The sequence below is a fragment of the Nematolebias whitei genome, chromosome 8, assembly GCF_014905685.2.
Source record: "Nematolebias whitei isolate Nwh7 chromosome 8, NemWhi1, whole genome shotgun sequence".
Classification (NCBI taxonomy): Eukaryota; Metazoa; Chordata; class Actinopteri; order Cyprinodontiformes; family Rivulidae; genus Nematolebias; species Nematolebias whitei.
The window spans coordinates 6107039-6126115 of record NC_056505.1 but is presented as its reverse complement, the minus strand read 5'-3'; the positions used below and the strand labels follow the sequence as shown (position 1 = coordinate 6126115).

The following is a 19077-nucleotide window of genomic DNA, read 5'->3' as shown; positions in this document are numbered from 1 at the left end:
ATGTTCTAAACTCGAGCGATGGGACTGCACACTTCTGCCTCTCACACAAGGAAATTGGGAACCACCATGAACATTGCGAGTCATTCTGGAGATTCCTTCATGAATGTTGTTCGCCAACCACTCACCAGCAGTTGCAGACCAGTGAGATACTACAGTACCCTAAAATATAGTGTGTTGCACTGACTAGCAACACATACAGTGCCCAGTTGGACTCAAGGCTGAAGAAAAAAATTTGTCTGCCTGAAGAAAAACCAAAATTAAGCTTATCTAATCTGACTCCCAACGGCCTCGGAGACGGGCTGACTATCATATTTCTCCTGGGACATGAGTACCCAAGGACAAAAGCTTAATCTATCGCTCCCCCACCCCCCGAGAAGTTTCTGTGCAAGCTTATCAGAACTGCTGGCTGAAAACAACATCCTCAGAAACTGTGGCTGATCTGGAAAAAAAATCTCATGGACAAATCTCAACACCTCGATGTCAAATGCAAATGTGATCATGTTTTAATTGAGCTGCTGGTAGAGTTTTTTGATGTCTCAAATCGTGTCCTGATGGACAAGATGTGAAAGATCTTTTTTTGTAATACCAATACCCTCATGTTTCTCCCCCTTTTCCTATCTAAGATTATTATCTGATAAGGATAAAATGGCCGCGCTCTCCTCTAGTTGCAGCTTCGTGCACTCCGCCCATCTTTCGGACGACTGTACGTACATATTCGCGTTGTACCTCGGTGCAATTCCAATAAAGTTTATTCTGATTCTGATACACAGAACATTGATGATTTTATAACAATTTATTGGTAGGGAGGGCCTTAAAGGTTTAAACATCAGTTATCCAAATGGCAACATGTTGGTCCTTTGACATTTTTCCTTCCTTGTTCCTGAACTCTTCTCCAACTCTCTGCCTCCTCACACAGTGTGGTTTCCTCCACCTTTGGCTAAAGTAAAATCTGAAACTGAAATGTTTTCTTTGTCTCCTTCTCCACCATCAGAGGTTGTTTCGATCGTTTGCGAATGACGACCGCCATGTCATGGCCAAACATGCCAGCGTTTATCCGGCCCCAGAGGAGCTGGAGGCCGTCCAGACGCTGGTGTCCACAGTGGAGGGAGCCCTGAAGAAGGTCTCTGATTGGATGGATGGCCTCAAAACGTCCTCGGGGAAGACATCCACCAGTGATGATGTTGAGGGCAAAAATGAGGAGGAAGATGCTGCTGAGGCAGAGTAAAAACTAATTTTCTTGTCTTTTTAATGTATCAGCACTTAAATAAATGTAGATCTTTATTTATTTCAGTGTGTTTAAAATAAAGAGGTCTGATGTTTATGTTCTCTACAGCACCACTTTATTCATTTATGAAGTTTGTCTCTTTGTTAAATGCTGCTGATGCATAGTTAAACTTGTTCAGCAGCTCAGTGCTTGTTCTCTAGCTGCAGTGTGTGTGTTCGTGTGAGATCACCCTGTGTGGCTCAGCGATAATCCAACGCTGGCTGTCCTCCATCTGTCCTCAGGTGTGACGGTACATCGGTGCTGTGCGGGGTGACGCGTGTTGGCCTGGTGGCCAAAGGCCTGCTGATCAAACACGACATGAACCTGGAGCTGGTGCTGATGTGCAGAGAGAAACCCACCAAGCTGCTGCTGTACACCATCAGCGCCAACCTCCCCCTGCAGATCCAGGTGAGCTCAGCCACACCTCTGACATGATGCATTTCACTACTTGAACTTAAAAACTACAGAAACGTTTCTGTCAACCAAACTTCATCTTCAGAGAGCTGCAAAAAGTTCTTTATTTTGGGTCAAAGCAGTTTTCCTGTGATGTTGGAGAAGAGATAAATTGACGCCCTGATGGCAAGAAAAACAATTAGAATAAATTGCCTTTTTATAGAAAATGCAGCGTGAATGTTGACACACACATTGCTGAAAATGATGTAGGACGCTGAAACTGGAGTTTTCACATTTAAACAAGCACAACAGAAATTATGACAAAGAGAATGAAAGCTGAAACAATCAAAACCAATGCCCCAATAATCAGAACACAGGCTAAACCGAGTAGAACAGAGAAAAGTTTAATGTGTAAAACAGTAACTAAAAGTCAAACAAAATAAAAACTGCAAGCTAAAATGAGCCAAACTTCACCTACTTGCTATACTTGGCCAAACTGACTAAAAAGCCACAGTTTGAAAAATTGTATCAAAAAGCTATAATTAGAAAACCTGGGACTAAAAGCTAAAATTAGCAAAGCTGTAGTTAAACTAAAACTAGCACTGTAGCTAAAAGATACAATTAGCTTTAATGGTGCTACACAATAAAAGGGTCAAAAGCTAGCTAAAGATAAAATTAGCATATTAGTATAAAAAAGCTAAACAGTAGCTAAAAGCTGAAATTACAAAACGATAAATAAAAGCTAAATGGAACATAAAGACAAAAAAAGTAAGTTTGCTGAAATGACACAATGAAGGCACAAAGAAATCCTAATTCCCAATTGAACTGAACATTTTCTTGTTCAAAGTGAAGACGTTTTGGAAACGCCTTCATGAAAGTCTTTTGCCATTTGTCACAACAGTCTGCACCCGGTGAGCTACTGGATTAAAGAGATTATTTTACAAAAACCAGCACGTTTCAGAACTGAACCAGCCTGGGGTGGTTCAAAATAAGGAGGTGAATTTTATAAAGGCCTGAGCAGAAAGAAGAAGGTTGAAGCATGGCTGCTGCTGAAGAGACTTCACAAAGGTTTTCAGGACAGATGGACTGACAGTGACTGTGGAGCAGATGGATGGACCCGAGCTGGATCACTTAACACGTCCAGCAGGATGGAGGAAAGTTCTGGTTTTGGTTTCTTTCAGGAAAAACGAGCAAGCTGGACCTTTTCTGGTATAATCAAGAGTAGAGTCTAACTCTCAAACCGGCTGGGATTTTTCTGGAAGATGCTGTTTTCCCTCGATCTTTATGCACGACCGTGTTTTATTTTCTGCATCTGAGTGCAGCTCTGAGTAAAAACACAAAATATCCGTGACGTAGCCTGACACGGAGCAAAGTCACACTGTTACGCAACCTTCTGTTAATCCTTAAAGATTATCTCTGTGGGGTGTTTTATAAGATCAGCGCTTCATTAAAATTGGTTTGAGTACATAAATCACATAAAATATTTAACACAAAAAATAAACTGCAAATTGTTTTCCTGGTCCTTTATTCATTTTTATTATTTTAGTCCTGAAAAGCATGGCAGAGGAGCCTTTTTAAATTATTAATGGCATTAAAAAAAGATGTAATTGGTTCCTGGAATACAACAAAGACATTTGTGATGCCAAGATGTTTTTACTCTGAAACCAGATAAAAATAATTATTTTTAGTCGATGAAAGATGCAGAGGAGATGGTTTGAAGTGGATATGATCTGAGAAAGGACCACATTAATTTAGCTTCACCATTCCGTTTCCTTGAGATGAAAGCCCAGATGGTGAGACTATTTCTGCCCCCATCTATTGGCCCACAAGGGCTCGCTCCTGAGTTTTGTTTTGTTTGTATTCAAATGGACTTTGTACATCCCAGGAACCCCTAGAGCCTGCCGAGTCCTTACATCCCAACTCCAAATCTGAGCAGTCGAGCAGATAATTTCATTAGAGGATCTCCACCTTTCATTCAGGTCTCAGGAGTTTCCCCATCTCCTCTACAACAAGCGATAACTAACAAAGCAGCATTGCCGTTAAAGAGCTAAACGTGCTTCCTGTGCCCAGATCCCAGTTAATTACTCACCACAGCTGCCGTCCATGCTTCATCATCAAGGGAGGAAACCAGCTGAAGCTCTCATTTCCTCCACCATGCTGGAGATTGACAAGCAGTGGGGTGATGAATGGGGACATCTCTCACAGAGAACAGATAGAGAACGTAGTGGAAAACATGCCACATAAGGCATTTGTTATCCTGAGGAAAAACAAGAGAGTCGGGCACACTAGAAATCCTCTGGCAAGAACGACCGGAGTGAAAGCATGGAAGAAAGCTTCATCCAAACACATTTACTGCTGCTGTTGTTTTAATGTTGACAAAACAAACAGGTTTACCTAATTTGGTCTCCTTCACCACAGCAGGTTGACCAACACTGTCATTTAATACAAACAGATGAAATTATAAAAAAAATGTGCATTTTCTGTTAAATGTGAATGCCAAGTCCTGAATGACTGCCGAAACTGAAACCGAGTCATTAAAATGCTCGTGATGTCAAATTTTCATGATAAATATGACTGCATTATTGGAAACACAACATTATTAATGTATTGCAAAAACAAATTCACCCCGCCGAGATAAACAGTTGATGAGATATTTGCATGCGCAGTAACAGGAAGTGATGACGAAGGGGAACGCCTGCATGTAAACAGAGCGTTGCTACAATGGCTGACAACACGAACAGTAGAGAAGAATCTGATGTGTAGATTATTCTGAGTCACTATCAAAGAAGAGTCAGACTTTTGACAAATAAAGACCAGGGAGTTCCCCTTTTATGTCACTTCCTGTTTCACTTCGGCAATACCAGGTAAAAAAAAAAAAAGCCAGTTTTGACAAAATGGGCAAAACTATGTTGGATAAATATGAAGTTTTTTTAAATGCATGTCATGGGCTCGTTAAAGGTTAAAGCAGAACAGAAGTAAAATTAGAAAATCAGCTAAAAAAAATCTAACAGAAGATCAGCTAAAAGCTAAAGTGAGCAAACTCAAAAGGTAAAAATTAGCAAAACTGTAGCTACAAGCTAAAATGAGCTACATCTTAGCTTAATGATAACATTATTTAATTAGTAGCTAAAATTAGCAAAACTAACTCAAAGCTAAAAGAATCATAAAATTACAAAAAAAGTAATAGTATGCTAAAGTAATTTTTTTTAGATCAAATGGAGATTTGAATGTCTTTTCATTGGAAATATTTTGTAAAGAAAATTAAATAATTAAAAGGTCTACATTATAAATAATTAGTCAAAGCGCACGGTTCCCAGTCAAGCCAAACATTGTGATATATGAATAATTAAACTAGCACAGAGTATGCAAAAGTAGTTTAATTGCAAAGACAAAACTTTAACCAGTTAAACCATAGTGTAAACGCTGACTCGGCGTTCAACAATGTTGTAAATAAATGTTGACGTGTCAATGTAGCTGCTGCCTTAAATTTCAATGTTGATTACAAAATTTGTCACAACCATCAGTTGAACATTTCATGGGGGGGGTGTAAAAAAAAAAAAAAACATGAAACAAATTGCGGTTGTGTAAAAACCAGTAACATCAGAATTCCAGTTCAGATACCTGTAATCCAGTTTCCTGTGACCCGTTTGAACTTTGAATTGTTTCTTCTGTGAAGTCTGTCCGAGCTGCAGAGCCCCAAAGAGGGCCGGGTTTCTATCCTTTCAAGGTCAAGGTTTCTTTATTGTCATTCCACCACATGTGGTACATGTGGTGGAATGAAACTGTGTACACTGGGTCCCAGTTACATCCAACAAAAGGTATAAATTGTAAAGAAAAACAGTAATGAGATCTAAGATATGAACTAAGAAATGTGCTAAACTAAGAATACGCTAAGCACCAAGTACAAAAACAATATGCCGAACAGCAGCACGAACATGTGTGTGTGAGCAGATGTAGTACAAGTGAACACAGCAGCATGAAATAAATCAGCAGCATGAAATAAATCAGCAGCATGGATAGTCAGCAGCACATCAAGTGGCATTACAGTGATTTTTATTTTTTATTTTTAAATGATTATCCTGATTAGAGATTCATGAGTCTAACAGCCTCAGGGTATAAACTGTTCCTCAGTCTAGTGGTTCTACACTTAATGCTCCTCAACCTCCTGCCTGAGGGGAACAGGGCAAAAAGTGTGTGTGCTGGGTGAGTGAGGTCCTTCATGATGCAGGTGGCCCTCTTCCTGCATCTAGAGTCCTGATAGAGCCCCACATTTTGGTGTATTATTTAAAATGTTTTATTTTTAAACTGAGCAACAAGTTAAAGGACACATTGTTTATGAAATAGTAATTGCTGTGTAGACCATAAGTGGGTAACGGTTTTGTAATCTTATTTTAGTAAAACATGCAATACTACATGAAATACTTCAAATGTAAATAGTAAACAAATACTGCCGTAGAGAAAAAATTCTTTAATGACATTATCACGACCGTAAGTCACTAAATGCTGTTTTGAACTTGATTGAACATGAATCCTGGACAGTCCTCTCTTCTTATTTACACACAAACACACAAAAAAAGGCTAATCTTTATTTACTTAGTGTTTGTTTGAAGGTAGCGCCTTGTTTTTTTGCAGCTGCAGTGCTCAGTTTTTAATTAACCGTGCCGCTCTGCTTCGCAGACGATGACAGACGAGAAATATGAAGTGAGGTCGTGCGTTCCCGAGGCAGCGATCCAGGTCTGCAGCACCAAAGACCCCCAGCTCTCGCTGAAGATCACCCTCTCCTCTTTAGCCATGAGCGAAGAACACGGCACCGGAGACGGTATTTACACCAACCCTTCTCTGTTTATGTTTTATGCAGCAGAATGAGAGAAATATCCCAGAATGTAAAGTAAAGCCGAGCTCTGAATGGGTTGAAGGACGAGGAAAAGCTGTGCAGGATGAAACATGAAGAGGCCTGAAAGCTGAGAAGTGATCCAGGGAAGAGGAGAGGGGGGTGATACGGATCTGGGTCAAGTGTAGTGGAAATAACAGATGGACAGGCAGGGGGTGGGTTCTGCAGGGGATCTGTTGGGTTTGCATCGACAGAAAAAGGCAACGTGTCTCAGGTGGCAGCTTGAATCATACTGCAGCTTTAATAAAGAACAATTTTTGCTTTGTTAGAAATGGATTTAGAAAATCTGAAGTAAATCTATTCAGGCGACGTGAAACCAAACTCTCCAGAACTGTATCTGTCCGTGCTTCCTGCACAAGTGAGTGAAAATAAAAATGAAGCGAGGAGAGGATCGGTTTTTGTTCTCAGCTGGAGTTTATGTGAAACAGAAGTCAAGCCTCGATGATTAAAAATTTAATTTGCTCACATTCAGGTGTCAGGAACGACAGCTCTATCAGATCAGGAAGTCTTATTGACAGTTTGCAGCTGATGTGCACTTTTATCTGCAAGTTTTTTATTCTCTGCCTGATTTTATCTTCACTTTAATATTTCCAATCTACTTCTGTTTCTTAATGACGTTTTAGACTGCAGGATTAGCACACCGGAAGAGCTTTGATATACATTTTATTGCTGTCATTTTACGTCTTCTGCTTTGAGAAATACACGAACATTGAATAAATGATGTCTGGACTGATTAAAAGGTGCAGTACAAGGTCAACAAAACTGGATGGACTACTTTTGATGTCATTGTAGAGACTAGGATTTAGTTTTTATTTTGCCTTTTCAGTGCTTATTTGCAAATGGACATTCATTTTTGCATTTCAGATCTAAGTTGTAATCAGAAAACTGTTATGATGAGGAGTAATGAGCTTGAAATTAAAAGGTTATTCCAGAAGTGTCAGCAGGGATTTTAAACATAGTTTAATACAAACATTAACTAAACTTCTAGCTAAAATTATCTAAATTTCCACGTTCTGTGACTTATTTCCACTTCTGATGGCAGAAATCCAACAACTCCAATAGAGATTTTAAAGTGACAACTTCTGCATATAAAACCACATCTTTGTAAAAGTCGAGCATTTTTAGACAAGATTATCTGAAACCTCCCTTACAAAAACTTCACGTCGTACAAAAGCATGCCTGAAGGAGACTGAGACTTTGTAGTCATGACCCAAAGTTGTGACAAATGACCAATACACAAGATATTAACGATTTACAACAAATGTAGTGTAAATGTCAATAAGAGTCTCTGTAACTTGTAAATATACTTCAGCATGCCATAGACACATCTGACAACTAAAAGTCTTGAAGGAATGCTGATCTCCCACCACCTTTCATGAGAGTTTGAAACTCAGATCACCCTGTGCTGAGAAATAGAGTTGAAGCCATTTTGGACAAACTTTGAAAAGAATGTGAATAATTTGAGCTCAATTGTTATAAAATAGTTAGGGATGCACGATATTATCAGCAAAAGAATCGGTATCGGACGATATTGGCATTAAAGTTAAATATCGGACATTCCATCAAAATAACTCACCGATATAAAAGACGCTGTTTTAACAACCCAGTGACGAGGACGCCTGCAGCGCCAGCACAACGTGATGACGTCATACTCTCCTACCTGATCTGATCACGGCGGAGAGGAAGAAGTCAAAATGTCGGCGGTGTGTAAGTTTTTTTCGTTGAGGATGCCAGATTCCAAAGAGTTTTGGACTAGGTTGAGCCTCGTTACATCGTCCCCAGTCAGAGATATTTTTCCGACATAGCCTTACCAGTTACAAGCCGTCATTTCCGACGTCATTGAGAAGCTAATAGCCGATAGCACTTGGGTGAGTTTTACCACAGATATTTGAACGTCGTGTTAGCCCCGTTAGCATGATTAGTCTTACGGCACAATGGATAGACAAAAACTTTGATCTTAAAAAGTCTGTCCTTCGTGCACAGGAGTGCAGAGGATCCCACACTGCAGCTATAGGAACCTGGAACAAGCCTCTGCAAGTGAGACAGCGTCGCAGGTGACTAATGCTAATAAATAAAATGTAACACTTTTCATTTAATATAAGTTGAAGTGCTATGCATATGGCTGTTACTGAATATATGTCACCAGCTCTTACAGCTGTTACACAATTTTTGTAGCAAATAAGCCTAAATAAGAGGACTTATGTTCTGACAAAGGAACATATATTTAAAAATATCAGTATCGGTTATCGGCCAAATTAGTTTTAACATATCAGCCAAAAATCCAATATCGTGCATCCCTAAAAATGGGAGTTGTAGCCATCTTTGTGTTCTCTAAGGTCAGTTGGATTTGGTAGCCATCTTTAATTTGGTTCGCTCCTAAAGTAAATTATTTGTTAAACAATATATTTATATTTTTAAGTTTGATCAATCTATCCCTACGTAATTGATTTCGCATTTCATTTAAGGTGGAAGATTGGACTAATTGATCAGAAGTTTTATACAGAACAACACATTCTTATGTTAATAGACTATCCATTCTCAAACTGGATCTAACTGGGTGTTGCATCACGAGGGTTCCTCGGTGATTCACCCGTGTGTTTGTTTTTTCCAGCTGACAGACCATTAACCCTCTAACTAGTCCCGCTGGCTCTCAGTTTTTATGGTGCTGCTCCCGTAGACGACCTCTGCTCACTGACTGTTAATTTTGTTGCCATAGCTCCGCAGGTCGGCTCGCCAAGTAGACCTAAACTTCTCATCAGACCCGCTGCTGACGAGGCGCCCCCCCAACCAAGCAGCAGGAAACCCCGGGTACAAGGGGCTTCCCCAACAGCAACATCCACTCTATCCAACCAAGCCACTTTCTTTCTGCCTCAGAAAAACTCCTCACCCCTCCTGTTTTTCTTTCCTGTCTGGGTCACCGTGAAATTCTGGTCCATGTCTCCCCACTGAGCGCACAGCCTCAAACTACAAAGTGACTACATTTCCCAGCAGCCCTTGATTTAGCATCTTTGTGCTTTAATTATTGGGGACGGGTGATTTCTGTTGGCTCAGAGGGACATCCCATAATTTCATGTGGCAACAGAAGTGTTAATTAAATAAACTGGATCTCCTGGTCTCTAATCAAAGATCCCTTAAGCTGATGGTGTTGAGGAGAATTTAGTGGTGGTTGTCCTGATCCGTACGTGGTCTCGACCGTAACGGTTCCTTCATGGTCCGCCTCTGAAAACCTGCTGTGTAGCTGCATCTCGCTAATAAAACCACAGTGAGCTGACGGTAAACGTGTAAATAAAGCCTAAATATGAACTTAATTTAACGTTATAGTGAAACTGAATTAAAATTCAGTTTTTTTAATACATTGTGGGACATGTTTTTTCCAATATTTGTTACTGTGAGACTGTTTAGTCAGTTTTATTTATTTATTTATTCGTTTATTTGTACGTTTTGTTGTCTACCTCTGTATATATTGTGCTAAAATAGCTATTTCAACCATTCGTTTATAAAAAATTAAAAAATCAGCACTTTTTAAAATAATGTTAAATATTTTAAAAGGTATAAAAGTTATGAAAAAAACTAATATTTTCCCAAAGAAATGCATTGAGATCTAGTTTAATTTTTTTAAACATTGTTCTCTTTGAAATCTGCTTTGGTGAATGAGCTAAATTTTTGTCTTATGCAACTTTTAGCTAGCCTTTAGCTACTTTGGATTTTAGCTACAATTCTACTTTCAGCTTTTATACTGCCATTTGCTACTTTTAAATTATAGCCAGCCTTTTGACACATGTAGCTTCTGCCTATCTTCATCATCTTTTTATTTAGCGTTTAACTGTTTTTAACATTTACATACTGGTACCTTATTTTTAGCTATTAGCTAGCATTTTCCTACTCCTAGCTTTTAGCTGGCCATCTTCTTTTGTTCTCATAATTTTCCAAGTCTAAAATAGTATAATACTATATGTTCTATTATGAACACTGCTGTCTTTTTAGCCAGTGGTTCCTAAAGTCAGGATCGGGACACCCAGCGAGTCGAGAACCACCTGGAGGGAGCTCTTGAGAAGACTTACAGAAATTGTAATACCTTTGAAAATGATTTCCAGTAGCTTATTTAGCCCTAACTGTTAAAACAAGATTAAAACAGCAGGCATCAATAGATAAAACTAAATGAATAAATCGTGGAATGGTTGAATAAAATTTTTTTGAATATTTCAACCAGGTCTTAGTCTGGGTCGCCAGTCTCTGTAACTTTATTTTGTGAATCAAAGGCTGAAAAATTGAGAACCACTGTTTTAAATTAGTAACAGGTCTAGATGCAAGTATCTAAAGATAAAGGCTGAAATACTAATGTCTTCCTTCTCGTTTGTTTTTGGCGTACAGCCATAATGAATAAATTGTGTTGAAGTGTCAGAGAGGTACCGAGTACAGCAGCGGTCCAGAGGCAGACCATGAGGGTCTTCAGTCTCTTTAAGGAATAATTCGGGATAAAACCTACGTCTCTCATTGGTTTCTTTTGCTTGTCCTCCACTTCCTCCATCCTTTTTCCACTTCTGTCTGTTCAGAAACAAACTGCCAAACCACACGCTCCACTCACTCCCCTGCAGATCTGTTGCAGGTCGGCAGATAAACTGGAATTTAAAGACGACAGATAAACTGGAATCTGAGTCATTCATTTTCTCGATACTCAACTACAGCAGGAAAGATCCTGTTTCAATCTGTGCTCATTTGAGACAGGTCTTTAAAGCCATAATGGCTCTAAAGGACATTGATTATGAAGTAATATTTGAAACGAAAGAAGGCAGAGTTTCAAACTAAATGTCATTGCGGTGGTCCGCAGTCTGTTCTCCTTTTTGTGTGTCTGCTCCTGAGAACAAACAGCCTTCACTTTCATTCCAGGGTGGCGTTCTCACTCTCAGATGTTTATGTTGTCATCTGCTGTCACTCCTCTTCTTCCACTGCCGTCGTCCTCCCATGGCTTGGCCTCCGGTCATGGCAGGAGCGCTCCCCACAGGAACCCGGTGTGGAGAGGCTTTTTCAAACATAAACATCTGACCAACCCCACAAGAGTGAAAATGCTGGCATGGCGCTTCAGAAAACTGCAGAGCGGGATGATTGGTTTCCACCTCAAGCGGAATAACAAGTGTTTAGCTACTGAACGCTGATGTTCCCCGTTCTCAAGCGTGTCTGAGCCAGTTATTCTGGCTAAAAAAAGTTAGGATGTTGTATATAATCTTAATAAAAACAAAATGCAATGATTTGAAACGCCCATAATGTTTCCACAGTGGAGCATGTTAAATGTTTAAACTCAAATCTTTACCATTTGCAAAAAAAAAGAGAGATTTTGAATTTGAGCCATGCTCTTCATTCTCGTCTTGTGCAGTAATTGATAACACACTAATCTGCCGTGTTCCTTCAGCCACTGATCTGCATCCTGAGCGAGGCTCCGGCTGGCAGCAAGACGCATGTTCTCACATCTACTTGGGTTCCTGTCAATGTTACAAAAGATCCTACCTTGTGCATGAATTATCCCAGAAAAACAAATCAAGTCACGTGACCTCTCAAATTTCACCCCCTTCCTAGCTCATTCAGTCAGATCAGTGGGTTTGCCTAATAATTAGCTGTCCGACCGCGCTGGAATGTTGGCGATCAAATGTCGGAGGTCTCATCTCATCTCATCCCGTTTGTTTGTCCAGAGGAGGGCGATCAGGATGGCGATGAGGAGAAGGAGGAGAACGATAGAAAGGAGGTGGAGGAGGAGAAGGAGGAGGAAGATGCCCTAGACAGACAGAAGTGCCAGGCTGCACTGGCTGCGCTCCGACACGCCAAGTGGTTCCAGGTGAGCACAGCTGGGCTGCTGACAAATTCACTCACGGTGTCTTTATTTTACTCTGGCAGCTGGTCTCAAAACACGTCTCTGGAAATTTACATTCATGTTCTGTTCAGCAGCAAAAATGATTTCAGGAAAACATGATGGCATCCAGGTTGTGAGGGTTATTAGCATAATAGAAACACAGTTTTAATGAAGCGGGGCCTCGTTTCAGGCAGAGAAACGAGGAGGCAGTCGTGTTGTTGCAAGATATGAAACCCTGACTGATGCTAATTCCAACCAGCTACACCTGAAACTGACTCCTGCAGGTCTTTGGTTCTTTATTTCTATTTATAGTAAGCTCTCCCAGATGAATCTTTGATTCTTATCAGGAGCCTGGATTATATCGGCCAGTTTACTGTTAAATGGTTCCTGAGTGGGTGTTAAACATGACTGCTGACTCGTGTTTTTTTACAGCTGTAAGTAGAAATGTTTTGACAGCTTAAGTTAGTTTGGGAGATAGAACAACCTTTTGACTTAAAACATGTGACAGTACTGTTTACGTTTGATTTATTTCTAAATAGACATAAATTAAATGTGTATATCATGAAGCAATGCACGTTTGTCGTCGTACAGCTACTGCCACACCAAACTTTAGTTCAAAAGATGCAAAAAATGGCCGAGTTAAATTTGTTTTTGTGTTCCCTAATTGGTTTAATTAATTAGATGTACATGTACATCCAGTTACTACTTTTTAAACTTTCATTAAACTCCGTTGGTTCATGCGATATTTTGCTAAGAGACGACTAGAGCTGACTAAAACTGTAAATGCAAAGACTGCAGTCAGTTAGCGCTCTGAGTAAATGCTGGTTTACAAGATATTTTGCTAACAAACACATGCAGACAGAGGCAGTGGCTTAACCACCCACTTTTCATATTCTAGTGTGATAATAATAAGTTAAAGGTTGTACATATCTTACGTAGCATTAATTGTCCACAACCTTGAGTTGTTACACAACACAGAAGTCTTTGCCATCTTGTGTTATCAGTAACCACACGGCATGAGGACGCCGTATGTTTGGGGTCAAACAGGAGCAGAGTAACTCCACTGGACCTGAGGTCATGAAGAAATCTGATGTTTCTGCTGACCTGCAGCTCTGCCGTCCTGCGTGTTCTGAAGCAGATGAGGGTGGAGGTCAGGTGAATCAGAGTGGAGCTTCCCTTAGGGATGAGCAGCTAAATGCCAAACAGCTTGACAATGAAGCTGCAGCAACGCAGCCTGAAGATGAAGCAGGATTTAACTTCATCATCATCATAAAGTGAAGCTGATGGACCTGAAAACCTTCAGTCATTTCCAACAACTGGAGATACAATCGGTGACATTTACCTCATCCACTGTGTCTGTTCCACCTGAGAGAAATTCCTTTTCAGTTTTATATGCAGCCATCCAGCACTAATTAAAGCCTCAGTAAATCTCTGAGATAATTTGTTTTGCTTAAATGGCCAGACGTAATTACCTTTGATCGCCATCTCCTCCTAAATGTCCACGGGCTAATCTTGGATTTCTCCAGCAGCTTCATGTGTGATGTTACTGCAGCACTGTTAAATAAATACAGTCATGGTGCAAATTTAATTACAACCTCATTCAGCATTTATCTTAAGCTGTGAAGGAACAGAGTTGTAACTGTTTTGGTCTAACCTTGTAAATGAACGATCTAATGCAATGTTGCAAGATTTGTTGGTGGTTCTGGTATGTGTTTGAGAGGACTCTCGGCTACTACCACATCACATTTTAGCTCTGTGTCAGTGCATTTAACTAAGCTAACAGCTTTTGCTAAAGATGTTTAGAATCAGAATAAGCTTTATTATCATTGCACCTAAGTACAGCGAGATTATATTTTGTACAGTCGTCCAAAAGATGGGCGGGGTGCACGTGGCTGCAACTATTAGGAGCGCAACCCCTTATTCTTTAGATAGAAAAGGGGAAAGACCATGAGGAAAGGATGGTGGTATTAAAAAAAGATCTCTTCACACCTCGTCCTTGTCGGGACACGGTTTAAGACATAAAAAAATCTACCAGCACCACATTTATATAGTCACAAATGCATTTGATGACAAGAGGGTGAGATTTGTCCCTGAACCACTTCCAGATAGCACCATAGTCCTGATGAGATGTTGATATCAGCCGGTACAGCTCTGATAAGCGTTCACAGAAGTTCTCGGTGGGGGGTGGATAGAGCAAAGCCTTCTTAGTTTACATATCCCCGGGAGCAATTTGATAAGTTGGCCTATTCAAGGTCGAACGGGAGGCTAGATTCAGATAAGCCACAGTTGTTTTTTGTGAAGGCAGACTGTTTTTCTCGTCAGCCTTGAGTTCTGCTGGTACTCTCGATGATCCAAATTGGCCAGATTTGTGGGCTTTCTGCTGGCCCATGCTTATTAGCCTTTTCCAAGGTCGACTCCAACATGCTGGCGAGTTCCATAAGCTGCTAGTGGCCTACGATTCTCATAAATCACTTCCATCTTACGCTTGAGCTCGTAAATCAGCTGAGTCTGAGAGTTAGAAGCACAAATTAATCCTTCACATAAGGTCGGCAGCTTTGCCATGGCCGAAACTGCTGCCGCCATATTTCTTAATAGTTGATAACATGGGTATCTGTTGGTGCCAAAAGGCAGAAACCCTGCTATCATCAATCCAATGCTGTCTAAATCTTAGACATCCTCCTGAGACAACACAGAAAGTTACATCATCTTCCACTCCCCCCACAGATCCATGACGTACCCCGTCACGTGCGTCACAGCAGAGCATGAGGTTCTCCAGCACCCCGTTGCTTGGTTGAAAAATGTATCAATTGCGTTGAGAGTCCAGCTGACCAAATCCATAACGGTAATTTACGATTCAGAAGATGTGTACATAGAAGCTCCGATACACAGGACGGAGAGCAAAAAGCAGGAGAGGGAAGAAAAGCATCCGTCTTGCTCCAGGGCGAGTGAGGAAACAATAAATGTTGACCAGTACGTAGCAATTAGAGTATATATTGTATATTAGTCTCAGCTACCACCATGCCAAAATGTGTCTCAGTATTTATAAAACTGATAATTATAGCCATTTTTGTGTTCACTAATGTTGATTTACTGCAACAGCCATGTTGAATTCTAGGAACTCCAAAAGTAAGTTAGTTGTAAATGTACACTCTGTGATTATTTTGAGATATTGTGCTGAGATGAACTATAAGTACATGTAGTCCATATTAAATTGGGGAATGAGGGAACTAAAACATCATTTAACGACATAATGACAAGAGCGGAGTCGTGTGGAAAAACTAAGTACGCCCCATGACTAAGACTAGTTCAGACCTCACATTTAACTTTAGAATATTTTAATATAAATGTTTGGCTCAGTGACTGCAAGAAGTCCAAATCATCAACCTTCCACCACCATGCTTGACACTCGATGTGCTTGTGCTCATTTGCTCCAAACTAAACCAGAGGCAGTGCTCACGATGAACACTCATTCATCTTTGTGTCCGCTGCACCACTCTTATTTATTTAATATTTATTTAAAAAATAAAGAATATCTTAGCTCAGTTTAGCCCCCATAAACCCTTCTACAAACAAATTGTTTTTCTTTTATAAAAATGTTGGTTTGTTTAACATTTCAGTCTCAGAAGTGAGGTTAAGGAGGGTAATAATTTGTTTTGCTTTTGTTTTGCTTTCCTCTGTGGGTGCTTTAAATCTGTTTAGTCAAATGTGTTGTATATAAAGGTCTTTGTAAATAAAGATGAGCTGAGATGTTGCATATTTATGCGTCTCAGAAGAAGAATCTAAGAAAGCTGATTTTTTTTTCCTCACTGAATAAAACTTTCAGAATGTAGAAAGGACATTTATAAATGTATGAAAGGCTTGTGTTGGCTAAATTAGAATATAAGATATCCTTACAAGAAGATATAAAGTTAAAATGATACCGGGGGTTTGAGGCTACAGGAGTCGACGCTGAAACTGCCTCGGTTGAACGAGAAGCGTTGCGTTGTGTTAGTTTTATTTCCACCCTGTCGCTCCAGGATGAAAGTCAAGCTCACCGTTCACAGTGGTGCCAGTAACAGATTGAAATTTTAGGGGTCATGAAAATGCCTTCAGTCCCACGTCTCAAAGGCTGAATGTGTCAAAACACACGCACTCCACGGAGGGTTTTGCAGCTCCGCCACTCTTTCCGTCTTGTTGAAATGCCCTCCTTTCTGTCCTCCTTTTCCCTCAGGCCCGGGTCACAGATCTCAAGTCCTGTGTCATCATTTTGAGGATTCTAAGAGAGATGTGCAACCGCCTGCCGGAGTGGCAGCCTCTCAAAGGATGGGTAAGTGACGGCATCAGAATCAGTCATCCAGTTGAGCAAATACCAGCCTTTGCAAACACATTTATTTTAAAACGTCACTAAAACAACTTTTAAATGACGGAGTCATTTTTCTAAGCTCACTGTCGGCGTCTTTCTGTTTGTTCTCTGCAGCCGCTGGAGCTGATCTGTGAAAAGGCCTTAGCCACCTGTAACCGGCCATTGGGTCCAGGTGAAGCCCTACGCCGCGTCATGGAGTGCATCGCCTCAGGAATCCTTTTACCAGGTCTGTGAGCAGCCCCTCCCCGACCTCTGGGCTTCGTTTACCAAACATGACCCTCGTTATAACTATTTGAATCAAATGTGATTCATGTGGTATTAAAGTTTAGATGCGGTGAGTAAAGATGAAGAATTTATGGGCAGAGAAAAGTAAACAATGTAGCTGATAAATACCATTCCAGCCGATGATGCCGGGGGCTAAATTATTTATATTTTTAATACTCTGGGATTTTCCTTGCTTCTCCTACAAAAACAGAGTAACAATGTTGACTTTTATTATAAAACAGACCCCTTTTAAAATTGAAAAAGGTTTTTTTTAATATCAAAAATTGATGCGTCTGCCAGAAAATATTTTTTCACCAAGATCGTATTGCAGTAAAAATAACAGGATTATAAAAAAAAACATATTTTCTTCTCAGCTAGGGTCGTCATGTGAAAACTGGTATCTAATTATTGACAGTCTCCATAAAATACTCACATTCATGTTACTGCTTTGCTTGATGTATGTCTCTGTCTATTAGCACAATATTGCAATAATCAGAATAGATGTTAATGAATCTCTCAAACTAAGCCTTCAATGTACATCCTGCAACTTATTAATATTTGGAATTGTCCCATTCAAGATGGCGGCCACAGCTAATCAACATTAGCAAACACAGAAATGATTATAATTAAACTGATTGAGCTAAACTTTAATGTGGCTGCAGTGGAGAGTCATCTCTTTCATGTTCTCTGAGCATCTTGCAGCAAAGAGGCAAGAGATGTGCATTTATAACTATACAATGCCATACAGCCATACATTCATCTATTCATCCATACATACATCCATGGATGCATGCATGCATGCATAACTATAATTGTATATATATCATATAGTTATGCATGCATGCATAACTATATACAATGCCATCAATCCATGCATCCATCCATGCATGCATCCATGCATGCATCCATCCATCAATACATACATCTATCCAAACATCCGTCCATCATCTTCCGCTTGTTCCAAAGTTGGGTCGTGGGGGCAGCAGTTTGAGCTTGGAGTCCAGACATCTCTTTCCACAGTCACCTCTTCCAGCTCTTCTGGGAGAACTCCAAGGTGTTCCCAGGCCAACCAAGAGACTAGTTTCTTCAGAGTGTCCTGGGTCTTCCCCGGGGTCTCCTCCCAGTCGGACATGCCCGAAGCACCTCCCTAGGGAGGCGTCCAGGGAGCATCCTTATCAGAAGCCCAAACCACCTCAACTGATGGTTCTACTCTGAGTCTCTCCTGATAACTGAACTTATCACCCTGTCTCTAAAGGAGAGTCCAGATACCCTGCAGAGGAAACTCATTTCAACCTCCTGTATCCACGATCTCATTCTTTCGGTCACTACCCAGAGCTTGTGGCCATAGGTGAGGGTATAAACGTAGACTGACCAGTAAACGGAGAGCTTTGCCTTACAGCTCAGCTCCCTCTTCACCACAACAGACCGGCACAGAGTCCACAATACTACAGATGCTGCACTAATCTGTCTGTCAATCTCACGCTCCTTTCTTCCCTCACTCATGAACAAAACCCCAACTATACAGTTCGTGCTTTTTAATTCAAAATGTTCCTGTATTATAAAGAAGTTTTTTTTTTTTTAAATATAAGTATTATTGTTTCAAAATAAGCATTTACTTTATTGTCATTGCTATAATAACAACAGTTATGGATAGCAACAACATTCTGATGGAGTATCATACATCCTACACATTAATAAATTAGCACATAGTGGTACTTTTAAGATTTTTACTGGTTTGAGTTCTGTGTATGATGTCATCACAAATAGATTAGGGAGACAACAAGGCCCAGTTTTTATTTTTATTTTGTTCTTATATGAATTTATTACAAAATAAATGCTAACCAGAACATCCCAGTGATGAGATGGGTTCAGGCAGCAGAATCCAGAGCTCCCAGCAACTCTGGAAATCGGGGAAATCAAGGAAAACGACTTTCACATTTTCCAGATGGGGAAAACTGGTAATTTGATAAAAGATCTCAGAAATCAGGGAAAACTCTAGAGTATTTGAGCACTGATCTTCTGATTAAAGTATTATCTGAGGCGTTATCCTTTACATGTAATAATGCTAGTATTCTAGTAAC

The 19077-nt window shown here is 40.2% G+C and overlaps 1 protein-coding gene across 1 annotated transcript in view; it reads left to right on the top strand.

Moving 5' to 3' along the window:
- Positions 1-19077, top strand: part of LOC119413801 (spermatid perinuclear RNA-binding protein) — a 93280-nt gene that overhangs the window by 49392 nt on the left and 24811 nt on the right. Inside the window, exons 3-8 of the mRNA XM_037680864.1 lie at positions 992-1221; positions 1507-1672; positions 6335-6476; positions 12233-12375; positions 16601-16696; positions 16847-16958. Of these exons, the coding sequence (XP_037536792.1) occupies positions 992-1221; positions 1507-1672; positions 6335-6476; positions 12233-12375; positions 16601-16696; positions 16847-16958 (889 nt within the window). The remainder of the gene's footprint in view (positions 1-991; positions 1222-1506; positions 1673-6334; positions 6477-12232; positions 12376-16600; positions 16697-16846; positions 16959-19077) is intronic.